General features: G+C 42.0%; 2 protein-coding genes across 7 annotated transcripts in view; one reads left to right on the top strand and one right to left on the bottom strand.

The window, feature by feature from the left end:
- The window catches only part of angptl8 (angiopoietin like 8), a 46,766-nt gene extending 32,551 nt beyond the window's left edge, over nt 1-14,215 (top strand). Inside the window, exons 1-4 of one of the 3 annotated variants that reach the window (XM_042391900.1) lie at nt 11,175-12,506; nt 13,037-13,186; nt 13,362-13,472; nt 13,557-14,215. In XM_042391900.1, the coding sequence (XP_042247834.1) occupies nt 12,201-12,506; nt 13,037-13,186; nt 13,362-13,472; nt 13,557-13,580 (591 nt within the window). In that variant the 5' untranslated portion in view covers nt 11,175-12,200 and the 3' untranslated portion in view covers nt 13,581-14,215. Of the gene's footprint in view, nt 1-11,174; nt 12,507-13,036; nt 13,187-13,361; nt 13,536-13,556 lie in introns of those variants that run through there. The other 2 variants (XM_042391898.1, XM_042391901.1) reach the window with 2 other exon arrangements.
- LOC121883573 (dedicator of cytokinesis protein 7-like) overlaps nt 1-17,688 on the bottom strand; it is a 28,865-nt gene that overhangs the window by 6,349 nt on the left and 4,828 nt on the right. The window contains exons 6-36 of one of the 4 annotated variants that reach the window (XM_042391887.1): nt 17,153-17,365; nt 16,429-16,514; nt 16,252-16,318; nt 15,863-16,012; nt 15,577-15,657; nt 15,185-15,341; nt 14,875-15,005; nt 14,487-14,580; nt 14,222-14,384; nt 11,045-11,162; nt 9,566-9,636; nt 9,314-9,452; nt 9,096-9,197; nt 8,909-8,995; nt 8,264-8,495; nt 6,506-6,670; nt 6,180-6,352; nt 5,273-5,374; nt 4,783-4,869; nt 4,203-4,298; nt 3,886-4,026; nt 3,625-3,738; nt 3,353-3,523; nt 2,994-3,133; nt 2,663-2,832; nt 2,386-2,537; nt 1,885-2,067; nt 1,460-1,586; nt 1,280-1,364; nt 1,066-1,162; nt 807-941 (exon numbers count right to left, since the gene is read on the bottom strand). In XM_042391887.1, the coding sequence (XP_042247821.1) occupies nt 807-941; nt 1,066-1,162; nt 1,280-1,364; nt 1,460-1,586; nt 1,885-2,067; nt 2,386-2,537; nt 2,663-2,832; nt 2,994-3,133; nt 3,353-3,523; nt 3,625-3,738; nt 3,886-4,026; nt 4,203-4,298; nt 4,783-4,869; nt 5,273-5,374; nt 6,180-6,352; nt 6,506-6,670; nt 8,264-8,495; nt 8,909-8,995; nt 9,096-9,197; nt 9,314-9,452; nt 9,566-9,636; nt 11,045-11,162; nt 14,222-14,384; nt 14,487-14,580; nt 14,875-15,005; nt 15,185-15,341; nt 15,577-15,657; nt 15,863-16,012; nt 16,252-16,318; nt 16,429-16,514; nt 17,153-17,365 (4,029 nt within the window). Of the gene's footprint in view, nt 1-806; nt 942-1,065; nt 1,163-1,279; nt 1,365-1,459; nt 1,587-1,884; nt 2,068-2,385; nt 2,538-2,662; nt 2,833-2,993; nt 3,134-3,352; nt 3,524-3,624; nt 3,739-3,885; nt 4,027-4,202; nt 4,299-4,782; nt 5,184-5,272; nt 5,375-6,179; nt 6,353-6,505; nt 6,671-8,263; nt 8,496-8,908; nt 8,996-9,095; nt 9,198-9,313; nt 9,453-9,565; nt 9,637-11,044; nt 11,163-14,221; nt 14,385-14,486; nt 14,581-14,874; nt 15,006-15,184; nt 15,342-15,576; nt 15,658-15,862; nt 16,013-16,251; nt 16,319-16,428; nt 16,515-17,152; nt 17,366-17,688 lie in introns of those variants that run through there. The other 3 variants (XM_042391888.1, XM_042391889.1, XM_042391890.1) reach the window with 3 other exon arrangements.

Raw genomic sequence — 17,688 nt, 5'->3', positions numbered from 1 at the left:
AGTTCCAGGTACTTTGGAACCAGAGGAACTAATCTCAGGGACTAAACTTGGAACTAAAAGTACCTGTTGTGCATCCTGTTTGTGTTTCCACCATCTGAGGAATCAGGTAGATCCAACAAATTAGACCCATGATGAATCAAAAAAATGAAGGTGGCGCTTGAGTCGCAGTATTCACACATGAAGAAAAAACACAGATTTGTCCTGTTGTTCTTTGTATTTACTGCTGCATGATTTGGATGTAACGAATGAATAAAAAGGAGGAATGCAGAGGAGGAAAATAATGAGCATCTGTCTCCAAAGTAAATCAGCAGAGTGTTTGGTGGTTATTTATTTATTTTTACTTTAGAACATAACCACCATGAAACAATCAGATAATAACGTTTCATTTGTCTCATTCAATGGCTTTGTTCTCGCTACTGCTGCTCCCTCTCTCCATTCACTCTCTAACTCACTCAACCACTACCAATCTCTCTCTCTCTTGCTCGCTCTTGCTATCTCTCTCTCTTTTTCTCTCACTCTATTTAAAAACTAGTCCGGAAGTCGACAACAAAGCCTAACTTTACTTTTAACCTTAAACAAATAATGAAAAAAATCTTTTGAGTACTTCCTTGTTTTATGAATGAAGCGGTACACTAGTTGAAGCAGCCGCGGTGTCTGTGTTTGAGCAGGGACTTTTTTTTTTTGGGGGGGGGGGGGGGGTAAAACAATCTCCCTTGAACTTCACTTAGACCCTGGTCTTCCTCAAAAAGTTCTTAGTGCCCAGGGAAAGTTTCTGCAGTGGAAACGCTGCTATATACAATATGCACCTTGAAGACTAGAGCCCTCTGTGTAGTGAAGCAGTGCTGCAGGAAGAGGGCACTCTGGTTGCCTGCCATGCTGTGGAGAAGCACTCTCAGCACCCCGCCTAACACGCTTTCCTTCAGCTCTGATGCCACCACAGTCTGAAAGAGGACAGAGATGCAACAAATTACACAGAGGAAATTCTACATAAAATAGAAAGTACTACAGTATGTGTCATGCAAAGGTCACGGCATTTAGCATGGTAATATTATTCCATTGTTTTACCTTGACTATAATCTCCAGTGTGTCCAGTACTACCAGAGAGGCCTCTGTAGCTAAGTTTCCATCCACCACAGACTCCTGCTCCACCTCAGCCTTAGTCCTGGTTAGAGGTGTTATTTAACAATAATAAATACCATGTATTATTAAATTCCAATCCAGAAATCTATCAGTAATTGTGCAAACATCAGGTAAGATTTATATTTAAGTATACACATACTTGTCCACTCTGTCTGTATTTTGCCTCCAGTGAGTGACATTTTTTCTCCATCTAACGTTCTCCTGGCTGCCGTAGGGACTCCTTTCTGGAAGTGCAAACAAATCACAATTTCCATTAACACAGATGTATTAACAACCTCTGAGACACGCACACATACAACAGCGCTCTCATGTTCCTTACCTCTGCAGCGGCGGACCATCTCCTGACGCGCTCCGATGGTGCCCAGTATGGCCTCCTCCAGACGAGCCTTCATGTCCTGAGACTTTTTAAACGTCAGGCTGTTGATCCTCTCCAGAGCCTTCTTCCCCTAAAACGACCACCAACCATAACATGGCAGGGAAAAATAAAACAAAAGACAAGTCATTAAAAATCTACAGTAAACAGCAACATGGGGGAAAGTAAAAATAAACTAAGTGATTGGTAATATTTACTTTGGAAGCAAAACAAAACACCAAGCCGCACTACTGAGAGTCACAACAGTAAACTTTCTTGAAACAACTACTGGCATATCTGTAATAATGTACTGCAGCGCTGGCATGTCTAAATTAAGCACCTGAAAATTGGATTGGGCTGGATATTTCAGTGACAGCGTCTGGTTAATGTACCTTGTATTCAAAGCAGGAGACACAGAGATGCAGCAGATCCAGCAGGCGGTTGATTTGCAGCACGGACAAATCAGACACCCAGCGCTCCAGGAGAGCTGCATCTGCATTCTTCAGCACCCACAGGAAACACACCAACAGAGTCCTGCTGCACTCAGCAGACAGTGAGCTGGCCTGTCGCCCAGCCTGGTGAAGACAAACATACAAACTCAGTGCCTGTCTTTAAATCTGCTTCAGAATAGCACAAAATGGCTGTTTACAGCGAGTTATAAAGAAAATGGACAGAGAGCCACCTACAGGCTAAGATGAGCAGTTGTACTTCAGAGAGGGAGAACATACGAAGAATGCAAATGCTTTTTGAATGAGTGTTTGTGCGGAGTTACAGAAAGGCCAGAGTGATCGTCTGTCAAACAGAGGCAGCAGCCTCCCACACAGAGGCCAATCTGTGACCTGTCAGTCTGTAGGGCCCGGGGGAACAGTCTGACCCCTGCCGCTATCACTCACCACTGTGGGCAGAGCGAACGGGTTGGCTTTGGCATGCGGCAAAGGGGAGCCGGCGATCGCCATGGCAACAGACTGACTGATAGTGTTGCTACCGTCTGGGTCAGCATCGTCGGCGTGGGCTGAGGCATGGCGGACCCGAGCAGGCGAGGAGTCTGCAACGAAATAAGAAAAAAACACTCTCAGGTGCAATAATACTGAAAATGAAACTCGAGAATCTTGAGGAGGCGGACAGCTATAACAGTATTAGTGGGTTGCATATACTGTATGTTTGTCTGACCGGAGAAGTCGTGGAGCTGATGCAGGGTCTCCATGACGATGGGGACGAGGGGCAGGTAGAGCTGAGCGATGTGGGCTCTGACCTGGGGGTCCCTATACCGAGGGTCTGCATCATGGCTGCACAGCAGGGAGTGAACAGCACTAATGGCTTTTTTATGAAGGAAGAAAACCCTGTGGGTAAAAAATACTTTATCAATACTTTTGGTAGAGCAAACACATACAATGCTTTATGCCATATTATATATTCATTTTCAGGATTATATCTGATTATACCTATGGCAAAACTGAATGGAAATGAATGACTTTTGTATAGGCAGCTAATAATAGCCTACCCTTCTCCTTCAGGATCAAGCATAAGAGAGAGTTCTGTAAGCAGCAGGCCAGACAGGAAGTGCTGCTGTCGAAAAGGGACGGAGAGCTCAAACATGGTGGCTACACCCTGGTCTTGGACCATACTGGAAAATGCTGAACCCTACGGATACAACAAATACAAGAGTAAGAGTGAGCAGAAGGATAGCAGAATAGGAGAGCGATATCAGTAGATTGAATCAAATTACATTTTTAGGTGTTTATCTGATGATCTTTTCTGGAATGGCTAAAAAAAAAAAAATACAGCAAAACAAATCCAACCTAATTATGAAATAACACAGCGATATACTAGTTGAAATGCATTTTCCAGCTGCTCCAGTACCTGTGAGGTGGTTGAGGAGGTGGAGGGGGAGGGGGAAGCTGGAGGGCTGAGAGTCGAGCACGGCAGGTTGAGGATGACGTAGTGCTCGTGGCTGCAGACGATACGAGTGAAGTCCATCCTCAGGGCATTCAGAGAGCTGGGATTCTGTGCCGTGTGGAGCTTGTTGGAAATCTGTTTAACACACACGTTTGTTTGAGACAGTCAAAGAGGTCTGACAATGTGCGTGGGCTCAATGGGATTAAAGGAAAACGGGGAGGGGGGGAAACAGGCACCTGTTTGTAGTAGGAGCGGATGAGGTTGAACACAAAGCCCCTGTCCATGAGAGACAGCAGGTCATTCAGGAAGAAGGCGAGACTGCTATTTAACCTCTCCACAAGCTCCACATCCTGTGAGAGAGATGTAATCATGAGGAGAGAGAGAGGGAGAGATGCATACGGCTTGATAAAAGGAATGTATGATACCAAAAGGAAAGCGAAGTACAGCTTAGCTGCCTTTCATCAGTTCATTTCTTGTGGTGTAGTTTTGTGGGCTACCTTGTGGTATCGGCTGGCAATGTCTGCACTGATGGCACACACAAGTGCGGCGATGTCGTCAACAAAGCGGTCTGGGAAACGCTGGCGCCTGGCAATGTCCAATTTGGAGGTCAGGAACAAGTGATGGGACATGCTCTTTGTCTAGAAGAGAGGGGAAAATGGTCACTTTGTGAAAATATTCCCTTTCCTGCTATAATTACAAACGCTATTCTGTGTGTTTTGTGACTTGATTTTGCAATATTCTCTTTAGCCTCTTCAGATTTAGACCGTTCAGAATGTGGTGTAAAAGTAGTATAAAATAAGAAAGGCATACTGACCATGAGCTGGAAGAAAAACCAAGCCTGCTGCAGTGCTGCTTCTCTCACTGTGCTGGTGCTGACGACCCACTGTAACGCCAGCTCCTCGTGGAGCAACTAGACATGAACCGACACAGAACGAGCTTTAGCTTACATGAGAAAACAATTTCAGTAAAGTTGTGTGTGTTTGTTTTGTTAAAGAGCAAGATGTGAACTATAACTGTGGTTTGTAAATATAAGATATATAGTTATATAGTCCCTTATTCAGGTGAAACAAACTGAAATAAAATAAGCTTTATCCAAATTAATTACCACAAGCTAACCAGTGATGGTAAAAATAAATTGAATACATTTAATCAGTACCTCTTCCACAGATTTAATAGGGAAATCTTCAGACAAATCCAGCAATAGACTCTTAAATGTCAGTGTATCAAGACAATTTTTTTTTTACATAACTTCAAGATAGACACAATTGTTAAAATTTAATGAATGACGATGATTAATGACACTAAAAGTTGATGAACGTTAGGACATCAAAATGTGTTAGTTTGTTACGTTGAAAGACAGTTTAACAGTTTGCTATATTTGATGCCAGTTTTACCTTTTTGGCAATCTGCCTTGTGGGAACTGAAAACAAGGCCACGCTGTCCAGAAAGGCAGACATGCGATTGCAGCTGCGGTCGCTTGCCTGACACGGAGTGATGGTGAGGTGAACACATAGAGATGAGGACAAAGTGATGTGAGAATGGATGAATGGAAATGGATGGGTGGCCTCAGAACCCTCTATGAACTCTGATGAGTGCAAGGCTGGTAAGGAGCCCCAGGCAGAGATTATGTCACTCAAACACAACAGATATGCTCTGTTAAGCAGCGGTGAGAGGATGAATTGTGAGGAGTTAATTAGTCATGGGTAGAAAAGTGTGACAGGTAGGAGTTGACTAGCAGAATGAGATGCAAACAGACGCACGGATGCAACCCCTGAGACCTGAGGTAGAGAATGATCTACGGGAGGAGAGCAGAGGTGGTTCAGGGTGGAGGTGGAGGTAGTGAGGAGGTGAAGGTGAGGAGGAGGAGGAGGAGATATTTGGCACCTGCTTGAGCTCACAGCTGGAGTTGGGGTTCCGGCGTAGCACAGATCTGGAGCCCCCAGGGGCATAAGCAGAGTTTACCCAGGAGTGGGAACGGTCAATGCCCTGCCACAAGCCACCGCAAACACACACAAACACACGCAAATACACACACAGTGCAGCAAGAGGCAAGGGTACAGTGAGTAGAGGAAGGGTAATTAACATAAAAGAGACAATTTAGGGGAAAAAAGGATGTGGAGTGTAGAAAACTGAAGCTGGGATCAGGAAGGAAAGCAGGAGGGGGGGGAAACTAAAGGAAAGGCTGGAGGTAGTGTATGAAACACAAGGGAAAGAGGCACAAAGCATAACTGCATCATTGACATAAGCAGCATCATTAACTGTTGGCACAGAGTTCTCAGTCAACTCAGCTTACTGAATCTGCTGAGAAGGGTTCAATATAGCAGGGTGACATTATCATTACAACAAAAATAATATGGGAATATGGCACCGGGGGGAGCATAAAAAAACATAAAAAGACAGACGTAATCATTTTTTGCTGCCGTTTCTTTTTATATCTAGGGAAACAAATAAGTTATGACAACATGGTGATTCATTATTTAACATGACCCTTTTCATGGCAGACATAATAAAATATGAGCCATTTTGCAAATAGAATAAATGTGAAAATTCAATAATCTATGCATATGGGAACACAAGTTGGAGCCAGTACGCTGGTGCAGACCTCTCATAAAACATTAGAAGAACGAGAAATGGCATAATTTCAGGAATTTTAAAACTAAATTTATAATGCTTTCAAAACATTTGACAGAACTTAAAAGTGTTTCCAGAACTTGCACACACACTAACTATATAGCAATAGTTGTATAGCTCTGATAAATATAAAAGATATACAAAGACAGGTACAACTCACCTTGCTCCCTATAATCCTTTGCACCTCTTCATCAGGGGAAACTGGTGTGCTGGCCAGGTCGGGGTTTGAGTTGCTGATGCTCTTGGAGCGAGAAAGGTGCAGGCTGCTTGGGCGGGCTGTTGCTCTTGATAAGGTGGCGTACTGCATAGGCATCTCATAGGACTGGGTGCCTGCTACTCACGGAGATGGAGGGAACAGACGTGTTATTTGGGTGGAAGTAGCAAATCAACAGCCATGTGTCCAATAAAATGACTCCCAGTGGTCCGGTGAAAGGCTCTCTTTCTGCTTCTCAGATGCAAGTTGTACAGTTCAGCCTAGTAACTCACCTGGCGGGGGCACTGCTGGTTCAGCAGTGGGCAGGCGGAAGCAGTAATGGATGTAGGATGCCAACAAATTGTTCCGACCGTGCTGGTCCTGGATGCCCTCCAGGTTCTTGTGGATCTGGTTGACCAATAAAGCCATAGCCTCAAAGGCAGCTCGGCCTAGGTTCACTGTAGATGAATTAGGAATGAGAGCGATGTGAGGCAGAAGTTGAAACTATATCTACAGTGCTGCTTGAAAGTTTGTGAGCCTTTTAGAATTTGCTCTATTTCTGCATAAATATGACCTAAAATGTGATCAGATTTCCATTCAAGTCCTAAAACTAGATAAAGAGACATCAGTTAAACAAATGAGACCAAAACCTTACACTTGTTTATTAATTTATATAAAGAGGAGAAATCTGGGTCTTCACTGTCAAAGTCTGAGCTTCACAACTCAGGTTTGTGGAAGTGTGTCATAGCTCAAATAAAGGAGATTTCTGAGGACCTTAGAAGAAGAGTTGTTGATGCTCACCAAGCTGGAAAGGGTTACAAAGCTATTTCTAAATAGTTTGGACTCCACCAGTCGGTGTGGTGGAGTCCAAGGTGTACCAGGGTGTGCATGGCAGAGTTGCAAGGAAAAAGCTGCTTCTCTCCAAAAAGAACATTGCTGCTGTCTACGGTTCGCTCAAGACCACGTGGATAAGCCAGAAGATGATTGGAAACATGTTCTGTGGATGGATGAGACCAAAAATCGAACTTTTTGGCTTGAATGAGAAGCATTATGTTTGGCGATGAGCAAACACTGCATTCCAGTATAAGAATCTTAACCCATCTGTGAAACATGGTGGTGGTAGTATAATGGTTTTGGGCTGCTTTGCTGCCTCTAAACCAGGACAGCTTGCAATCATTGAAGGAGCTATGATTTCTGAGTTGTACCAGCACATTCTACAGGAAAATGTCAAGGTATCTGTCTGTGAACTGAAGCTCAGCAGAAAGTGGGTCATGCAGTAAGACAACAACCCTGAACACACAAGTTGTTCTATCAAAGAACGGTTAGAGCAGAAGACAGTTAATGTTTTGGAATGGCTGAGTCAAAGTCCTGACCTTAAACCTATAGAAATGCTGTGGAAGGAATGCAAAGAAGCCCACCAACATCCCTGAGTTGAGACTGTTCTGTACAGAGGATTGGGCTAAAATTCCTCCAAGCTGATGTGCAGGGCTGATAAACAGTTATTAGAAACGTTTGGTTGAAGTTATAGCTGCAAAAGACGGTCACACCAGTTACTGAAAGCAAGGGTTCACATACTTTTGCCTCAATAAATAAATTAAAAGTTATTTTTTTTGTCTCATTTGTTTAATTGGGTTCATCTTTATCTAGTTTTAGGACTAAAAATATGTGAATATCTGATTATGTTTTGGGCCATATTTATGCAGAAATTCAGAAAATTCTAAAGGGTCCACAAACTTTCAAGCAGCTCTGTAAACGATAAATGATAAATGAATAATAAATGCAGGATTGTGGACAGAAATTTTTACATGGAATGATTTAAGCTTCAGGAATGAATTGTAATGCTTGGCCATACCAAAACAGTTTTTGATTTTGATGTAAGATGCATACAGTACATAGAAAAGTTTTGTTGTTCAAATCATCAAGAATTATAATGAATAACCATCATCAAATTATCTACTCTAATTAGCATTTTAGCCTTGTTCCCAGAAGTGCTCTTTAAATCTACAGAACCAGAATTGATGTAAAACAGCTGTCCTACAGAGCTTGCTCACCGATTTGACCCGCAATGACCGGTGGGTAGACGATGAGCTGGATAAGTTTGTTGAGCAGTTGATGCAGAAACCTGACACAGGTATCCAGCAGCGCCCCTCTCAGTGCAGCCATGCTGGCCTTCAGCTCTCCCTCCATGTTTGCCTCAGTGATGATGACATCCTTCAGGCGGAAGGGGAAGGAGTACTCCTCCAGAACATACACTAAAGTGAAGAACTTATCCAGGTGGGGATCCTAGAAGTACAACCATAATGAATACCACTTGAACTGGGTGAATTTTAATTTAGCAGCGATCCTGTAATAAGAATTATCAATATGCTCGAAATTCCAGAGATTTTTAAGACAGAATCAAGCATTTCTGTGATTTTCCAAATGTTAAGTGTCATTAAATTACACACACACACTTCTCACATTACGTGTAGGGCTACAGAAATGTCATAAACTAGTACACAGTGATGGTGTAGATAAAAATACCTCTGGGTTGTCCGTATCTAATTTGTCGATAATATGAATTTGCGTTCACATTAGATGAAAACGATGGATGTCTTCCAGTAACACTAACCTAATTTTAATAGGGCTTTTAAAGATAGAGAGAAAAAAAAACAAGAAAAACAAGAAATCTTAGTATAAAAAGCATATTTGTGTACCTGTGTGTGAACTGAGGAGGTCGCTGTCACCTCGACATTGAACACTCCTTTGTGATTATCCACCCACTTCATGCCTGGGAGCTGAACCTGCCACAGTGACATCCGACTCATTTAACATTCAGTCACATCACAAAGAGGTAGGCGATGGCAGTCATGATATTCACACATTCTCTTTAAACACACTCACGTCAGGGGTGAGTACAGAGTAGCTGGGTGGAGGCTTTTCCACAGAGACAGGCAAACTGAAGGAGCCGGTGCGTAGTCGGCCGTGCTGCATCAGAGGGATCCACTGCAAGCAGAAACACACGATTTCTTACCGATGGCAAGACAACAGAAAGAGCTCTCAAACAAGTTGGTGTGTGGGTGGAAGTATTCAATCTGGGCCAGCTGAAGGCGTGTACTCACGGTGTAGCCCACAGGGGTCTCCAGAGGAGTGTTTTGTTTGGGCTGGCAGCTGATGTGGTAAAAGGTAAACAGCAGATGGTGGTTATCTGTCAGATTGGCAGGAATCTTCATCTTCATCTCCTCGTAGAACTCAGGGGACCTAAAGGGCAGGAGTTAAACACAGTGTTTAAGGATGACACTCTGAAAGAAGAAAAGTTGGATAGGTTTTAGTGGAGGATCAACAATGAGGGGGTGCAGAGGATTGAGTCTTACTTGTTATGGTAGATGACAGGCGTGACTGCCTCCTTCATGAACTCAGCACAACTAGACTTCCCAAAGATGACCTGGTCAAAATGACCAATGAGTATAAACATAGTTTTCCATGAACAACAGAAGGTAATCTTTCCACAGAATCATCATCACTGCAGTGTTGTCAATCATTGAAAGAATCTCCCCGTCAGTATATTTATCTATGTACAGCACTTCACTCTGTGTCGAGCACTTTTGAACGACACTTTTTATTTTATGACTTGAGACTTTTTGGCAAGACAACAATTATCAAACCACAGAAATTTAAAAGTTTGCAATTATTGATCCTCTTATCAAATTAAAATCTTCTAGGAAGCAAAACAGGAAATATCTATGAGCCCATTTCTGTGTTTTTTCTACTTATGTTATTTGTACAGGTAATATAAGGGCAGTTTAAATGGGTTAATAAATGTAAAGCATTACTCCATCAAACACCTGCTACCTTTAGGCTTAAAGCCCCTGGAAAGGCAAATCCATGATTAGCTCTTAATTATATAATTTGGTATCTAATGTGCATATAGTAAACACCTAAAAAGTATGAGAACACAGCCTTTGACATAGCTATGTAATTCTTTAGAACGTCTCTCTCTCTACCCTTGTTACTGGTTTGCAGTTAGGTGCGGCTAAGCAAGGACATTAATTATGTAATAAATGTCTGCCCAATCATACTGAGGAGAAAGATGACTAATGTGGCTATCCGGCCAAGCTGACTTCACAACACTTTCAATCTTCTCCTACAAAAGGAAAACAGTGCACTGCACTTTTCTTTGCTTTTAGCTAGATTGAGAATTCAAATTAGTCTGACATGGTTTCAAAACTACTGTGTTAAGCTGACTAGCAGACTGGGATACACCACCTAAACCGGTATTAATCACAGAGTTGATAAGTAGCTCAAAAGTGTAGCATAGCAGAGCTAATGCTGACCGTTTCATGTAAGTGACTGTGAGAAGACCACAACACCCAAGCAGTGTATTAAGTTGTATTTGAAAAATACTCTGAGGATGTGGTTGACAAATGAGAGCTGGATTATGTTGGAGGGGTGGTTTGAGAGGTTTCTATGGACGTTTTGACAGTTTCTCCACCCTGATTTATCGCCATGGAGAAAACTACAAATTTTTACCAGCAACCTTCCAAGTCTACAGCAGCTGAGTGTTTGATACTCAAATAAGATTTTGGGTGGAGTATCACTTAAAGCAAGTTCTGCACAGAATCGTGAATTTTCAAATTGTTGATGCACAGTAAACAAAACTAAAGTTATAAAACAAATGTTACTAGACTTACCCTTATCTAACTCTGCTGCTCAAAAAAAATATGCCTCTTTGGAGAAGTTCACTCTTTCGAGAAGATATATAGTATTTCACTGCCTCAAGCTGTTCTTTGTGACTAGAATTACATTTTCCAGAAAACACCACAGTCACTTGATTATGGTTGGCTGTGACTCACCGGCAAAGCTTGACTGGGGTCCTCTCCTGCCATGAACTGAACCTTCACAGCAATGTTCCTGACAGAGCCCTGACGACTGCTGAAGTTCAGGCTTTGTGGGTAAACATAGAGCAGGTTCCTTGGAGGCAAAATGATGCGAGACAAAGAGTGAGAGAGCAGGAAAGATGACAAGGACAGAATTTAAAAAAAAAAAAACACACACACACAGACATTAAGGACTTAGCGACAAGTGAATCGACTATTTTGGCATTCATTTCACATAACAGAGAGGAGCTTTCAAACATTATTTGGTTGTAAATTGTATTTAAATGACCAGTCATAACACTACATATTAGTAGTAGGGAGGCCATCTGGCACCATTTTCAGCTTGTTAGGTTGTCAATACTTGTCAACAATATCAAACATCTTTCTGAACGGAGACAAAATCATTTTTGGCAATGAACAAAAACATAAAATATTCTGATACTCAGAAAAGAGAACGGTCATGAGTTTTGTGTGCTCACATGGAAAGAGCGTGACCCAGCACTGGAATTTGCTTGGTGAACCTCACCTTAGCTCCGATCCAAGCCAAACATTGGAGGTAACTTTTGTTCATATTTTGAAACAGCTGATTTTATCCACTTGTCGAGAGGTAACGACTCACCGCACGATCACATATGTTTTAAATAATACGTGACATTTATTACGCAGCTTCTGATACTGCTCGTTGGAAAACATACATTTTCTTTATCAAACACAAGAGAGCTGCATACATTGTTATGTATGTCAAATGTGTTTGTGACCTAAATGACCAAATTTGTATCTCAGGGGTTAAACTTCAAGGCAAGGTCACTGAGACTAAGGCCACGGACAAGACCTTTGATCGAACCACAGCTGAGCTAATGTTTTACCATGGTATTGCATGTACACATCCAATATAAGGCTGACCAACCACCCTCCACATTCATCATACTGTGGGATGCAAACATCTGCAGCGCAGTGATAGACAAATACATGTTTTATAGCAATCCTTTGCCATTTTTGAGAAAAGACAGCTTTAATTTTAAACTAGACAAGCATTCTCCTAAAATTAACTGAATTGCTGGAGAAGAAATCACAGGCTGTTTATCAACTGAGTGAAGCAGAAGACTAGACTGCAGCGGCTGATATTATCAAGATGATCTGGGGCCTGTGCCTGCTTTGTGTGGCCGGGGGTTTCAGAGCAGTCCATGCAGGCCCGGTCAGGAGGACCAGTAAGATGGAAGACAAGACTTCTCCACAGGATGACATGAATGTGCTCATGTTTGGCGTCATTCAGTTCAGCGAGTCTCTTAACTACGCTTATGAAACCACTGAGGCAAAGATAGCTAAGATCAGTCAGACTTTGAAGACCCATGAGGGTGCTCTCCAACAGCTGGGGAAGCAGACTGAGGAGGCTGCTGAGGTGGAAAAACAGATAAAACAAGTGATACAGTTGCTACAGGTAAGAAAATACAGAAATATGTAAACAACAGATTTAGCGTGTGCCGTTGAATGGTTATGCTATTACAAGAGAGATAACCATAGAGGATTCAAATCACGCTGCAGGTCAAGCAGCACAACATGCTGGAACAGAAAGAGATAGAGGCAGTATGTCAAGCATCTAACATCCTCATCAGACTGAGCTTCTGTGTTTATCTGCTCAAAGGGGGAAAAACAGCTGAACAGACATAACAAAGCAGCTCTCTGCTGATTGGCAAAAATGTTAAACAACACAATTATTCAATAGTACGTCTACATAAACTCCTATGCAACTATTTTGTTCTCATTTTTCTTACTCTGAAATATCCATAATCACATGATTCTTTGATTTATTTTGCTGATGTATATGGATAAATCTAACTTTTATCTGACATAAAAGTGTGAGAGTGTCATTAGAAAGCTTCATGTCACACTGTAGGCCGGGCAGCTGCCAGCTGCACTGGGATCGTTGGTGGGGAAAGACGATAATATGGGCAGATGTTCTTTTGACAGGCCCAGATGGCCAAGCAACAGGCTCAGACCACGATGACTAAAGACTGGCTGGCCCGCATGGAGCAGGAAGAGGTGGAGCTGGCGACAAAAGTGAGGAGGGTGGAGATGAATCTCAACAACTTGTTCCCCAGCAACATCAAAGAGCTGCAGGTAACACAACCTTTATTTTACGGTCTATCACTTCACTGTCACACAAGCCAGCTGATATTTACTGTTAGTTGATGCAAAAGCACTTCGCAGCTTCATGTATACACATGCTGGGCACTGATATATCAATAAGAATTAAAAAAAAAAGGTTTACTTGAACTTTCTTAATGTTTTTTAGGAGAGAGCAGCAGAGCACTCCCACGTTCTGAAAAGTTTACAGCATTTTACCCAGTTCCAAAAGGAGAATATTGAGACTAATAACGAACAGCTCTCCACACTGCAGAAGATGGTAAGTCACTTGTTCAAAACATGTGGGTGGTCTATTTTTTTTTTTTGCGTTCAGTAAATTTACCATTTTAATTCTGTCTTCCAGAGTGACAATATGTCACAGTTATAAATTTCACCACTGAGGTCTTCCGGTCTACAACCCTCTGAATCAGACAAGTCTACATCTCAGCACTGTACCTTCACTGCACTCCCCCTCCAAATCGGCTGTGTATGCTATATATCTGTGTGACCACAACAGAAACTATTTTTGTTAGTACCCTTATAATTATGCTCTTGTTGTTGCAGCTCTCATTTATTTCTCATGCAAAATGTTTCTGTCTTTTGTTTGTCTTGACTTTGATGTACTTTGTAAACATTGTTTTTAACAAGTCATTCAAATAGTTTTTTTTAATAATCAAAAATCTTGTTTTATCATCACACTGTACACCAATGAGTATCTTGTGTTATTTGTAAATACATATACAGAAAAAAAACTCAAACTTAAAGATAATAGCTTGTTTTTGTATTTACGTATTTTACAAAACAATGATATCAATAAAAAAGTGTTTAAATTAAACAGGTTCTCAAATTGAGAAGCCGTTGTCCTCTTTGTTTGAAACTACACTGTGTGACAATGAAGAAATGAACCAAACAAACACAATGAGCCTTGGCAGCAGTAAAGGAGTAAATGTAGATTTGTTCTACATGTCAACTTACACTGTGTGTGTGTGTGTGTGTGTGTGTGTATGTGTTTGACATGTGAAAACTCACCTGTAGGTGGTGTGCGGTGTGTATACGTAGCGAGCAGGGAACTCCAGCACCTCTTTGGTGGGGCGAACACGCAGGTCAGGGTAAGGCTTCACATGAAGCAGCTCCGGTGACAGACAGTAATGCGGTGAGTCCGGGGCTGGAGAGATGTCGATCTTCAACTGGGCTGAGGGACAAAATAAAGTAACAGAGGAGAGAAAAACTGTGAATTACGAAACACCCATAAACACGTAAATATATTGACTATGTGAGCACAGGTCAAGCTCACCTGTGACAGGTCTCAGTCTGCGCAGAACAGAGGACGGTCTGCGCATATCAGCCAGAAACTTGTAGAGATCCTCGTCACTCAGTCTGTCCCCCTCCTTTATAACACAAACAGCAAAGCAGAGTTTGTACTGAGGTTACAAAAATCTTATTACAGAATAAGATAACTGCTGTCACTATGGAAATACACAAATTCCTAAAAATATTCCTATCTCTATGATGAATAGCTTCCTGGTGTCCATCATATCATATTATTTACTAGCAGTTGGTGCCTCACCAGCTTTACCAGTGAAATGATGAGTAATTTGCCCATATTACATCACACATCATGGAAAATATAACTGTACCAACATTAATTACTACATGAGTCACAAGCTGACACAGAGTCTGACCTGTTTGAAGAAGTTGGTGACTGTCAGCGTTGCCGGACGGAAAGTGGCAAAGTTGCACATGTCATCCCCGACACTCATTCGCTCAAAGCCCTTTTTCTTTCTCTCATTCCATGTTCCATGGCCTTTTCGCTCTGGCAGAATAAAATCATATAAAATAAGAGAGGCATGTGCATGTGTGCGTTGTATGTGATATTATATGTTAAGTATGTGATGTTTTTGTGCGTGAGACTTTTTGTCACTGTTAATAATTGAATTCTCTGTGTTCGTGCATGTGTGACACTGTATGAGAATGAGAACACGGCAGCAGTACCAGAGTCAGAGTCAGGGTCTGACCGATCTAGACCTCCCACACTGCTGACTATGTTGAGAAGGTGAATGGCCGTCCAGGCAAAAGGCATGCGGAAATGGCCAAGACGACTGCAAGACTGCTCTGCCTGCAGACGCAGTTTCTCCAGCTTCTCCTTGTGCTGCAGTTGGGACGAGAGTGGACAATTTACGATAAAAGAAATCAAAATATACGGAAAGGCTTGAAATATCTGCAGTGCCCAACAGAGTGGACCTGCCAAAAATGATGTAAGTATTGCAGCCACCCAGACAGAATTGAGTAATTCTTGTGACTAGACAGTAAAAGTGTCCCACGTGCATACTGGCTGCGGGCCATGAGCATTGCAACAGTTTAAAAGCCATGTCTATCTCCATTACCTTAGAAGAATCTGATTCTTTCATGACCATATAGGGTTCACAGCATTCTCCAATGTCTCCTTGCTGAAGGACTTTCTCAAGCTGAAAGAGAGACATAGTTAGCACATTTTTAAATCACATTTAATTACTAGTGTTTGAACATCATTTGCAGAGTGCATTCAAATTGAATGTAATTTTAAGAAGAACTTAAAATGCTGAATAAAAGGGAGAATTCGCTTCTGGGCTTCTGTATGAGCAAATAGGAAATCTTAGACTGTCAACATTAAGTCAGATTGTTCTGTTTTACCTTAATGACCAAGAAGATATCGGCGGAAGGGTATGTGATGGAGAAAATGGCAGACCGGGCCAGTGTGGAAATGGCTATGTGAGGAGTGTGGGGTTTGAGCAGCCCTTTCATCTGATCTGAGTTCAGGTCAAAGTAGAAATTCTCAGAGATCTGTTGGAGAGAAGATTGAGATAAGCGGGAAACATGGAAGGGAGGGGAAGGGAAGATGATAATGGAAATGCACGTCAAGGGATTTTAATTCAGTTTTGACTCAGTGATCTAAACCGCAAGATCACTTAGACCCTTTTGAGACAGTGGAAATTCAATTAGTCAGGCATGAGCTCAGCATTACGTAAGAATGAAAGTCATTGAAGTAATGCAATTGTACCAAATAAAAAATGATCTAATACCTTTTTCTTTTCTTTGACATCGTACAGGGCAAGTGTTCCAAATATTGGTTCAATTTCTATTTCAAACCTGAAAAAACATACAAAATAAAGTTGTCAAATATGGAGAGCATCGTGGGTTTTTCTAATAATGAAAGTGAAGGTTCAAAGGTCAGCTGTTATACTCCAAATGTTGCTCACTTCAGAGACAAACACTTGACCATGATCCTCTGGCCACAGTGTTCCTTAGGTACTTCAGGGGCAGAGCATCTCTCTACTGCTTCATCCTGCCACACAGAAAATAAAAGTCATGTACAAAACACACACACACACACACACACACCAGCACAACATTTACACAGATGTCATGGCAACGTCGCAGCACAGATATAAAGAAAGAAGGATGGGGTGAGAAAGGGTGAACATAGAGGAAAGAAAAGCAAACAGTTCCCTGGAAGTGGCTGAGTTTCCTGACATAATGGACATTCACTTCATGGGAACATTCAATAATGTTTCTCGGGGCTGAACAAATGGCAATTACATGTACTAACATTTCCACCACAGTGTTCTGCTGGTGGCACTTTTAAAATGGTGATCTCTGAGATCACATTACAGTCAAACTCCTTTTATTTTGATTATGTGTTGATGACATTTGGTTTCTGAAATTTGCAGTCTTTACTTTTTCAGTCAGGGTGGTTATTGCTGCAAATGCTAACCACTAAGTTGTTCTTTAACTTGTTCCAAAGTAACCACTGTTGCTTCTAAATGCATCAATGCTTGTGTGACTTCCCCAAAAGACTTCACAGGGTGTGTATTCTTAGAAGCAGAAAACGCTTATTTATCTGAAAGAGTCATAGGTTATTTCCATTTATATAACCTTTTTTATTTAACAGAGGCAGATATAGGCAGGACCACTGATACAAACCTCATCGGGGGGAGGGTAGAGGCCCAGCAGGTCACTGTGGCGGCCCTGCAGGCGTGCCTCAGTATTGCGGCGGTCCATGTCCTCTGCAGCTGTACGTTCCAGCACAGACGGCAGGAGAACGTCTGGGGAGGAGTTCTTCAGGTCAAAGATACTGGAGGCCCAGCTACCCCGCGGGGTCTCGTCAAGGGAGACTGACCGCCGCTTTGCGTCATCCTGAACCACACAACAGTGGGACAGAGAGGTGAGATCATGTGGGTTTTTTTTTCTTCCAGGCAAATATGTCATCTTTGGGTGTGCAGTGCAGATGTTTTTGTATGTTAAGGAGAACAATATGCTGCAGATCCCATTACCTTATTACCGTTATCCATTTGATATGATTCATATGGAGAATGAGTAATGGATAGTGGGAAGGTATGTCCATTATCCATTACACATTCTCTATATGATCAACTCACCATGCAGAATACAACTCATACTGCCTTCCCATTATAATGAAGCATACGCCTTGTTGGCTGGCTATGCTCTCCACCTCTATG

Source organism: Thunnus maccoyii, chromosome 18 (genome assembly GCF_910596095.1).
Source record: "Thunnus maccoyii chromosome 18, fThuMac1.1, whole genome shotgun sequence".
Lineage (NCBI taxonomy): Eukaryota > Metazoa > Chordata > Actinopteri > Scombriformes > Scombridae > Thunnus > Thunnus maccoyii.
This window is presented reverse-complemented; position numbering and strand designations above follow the sequence as displayed.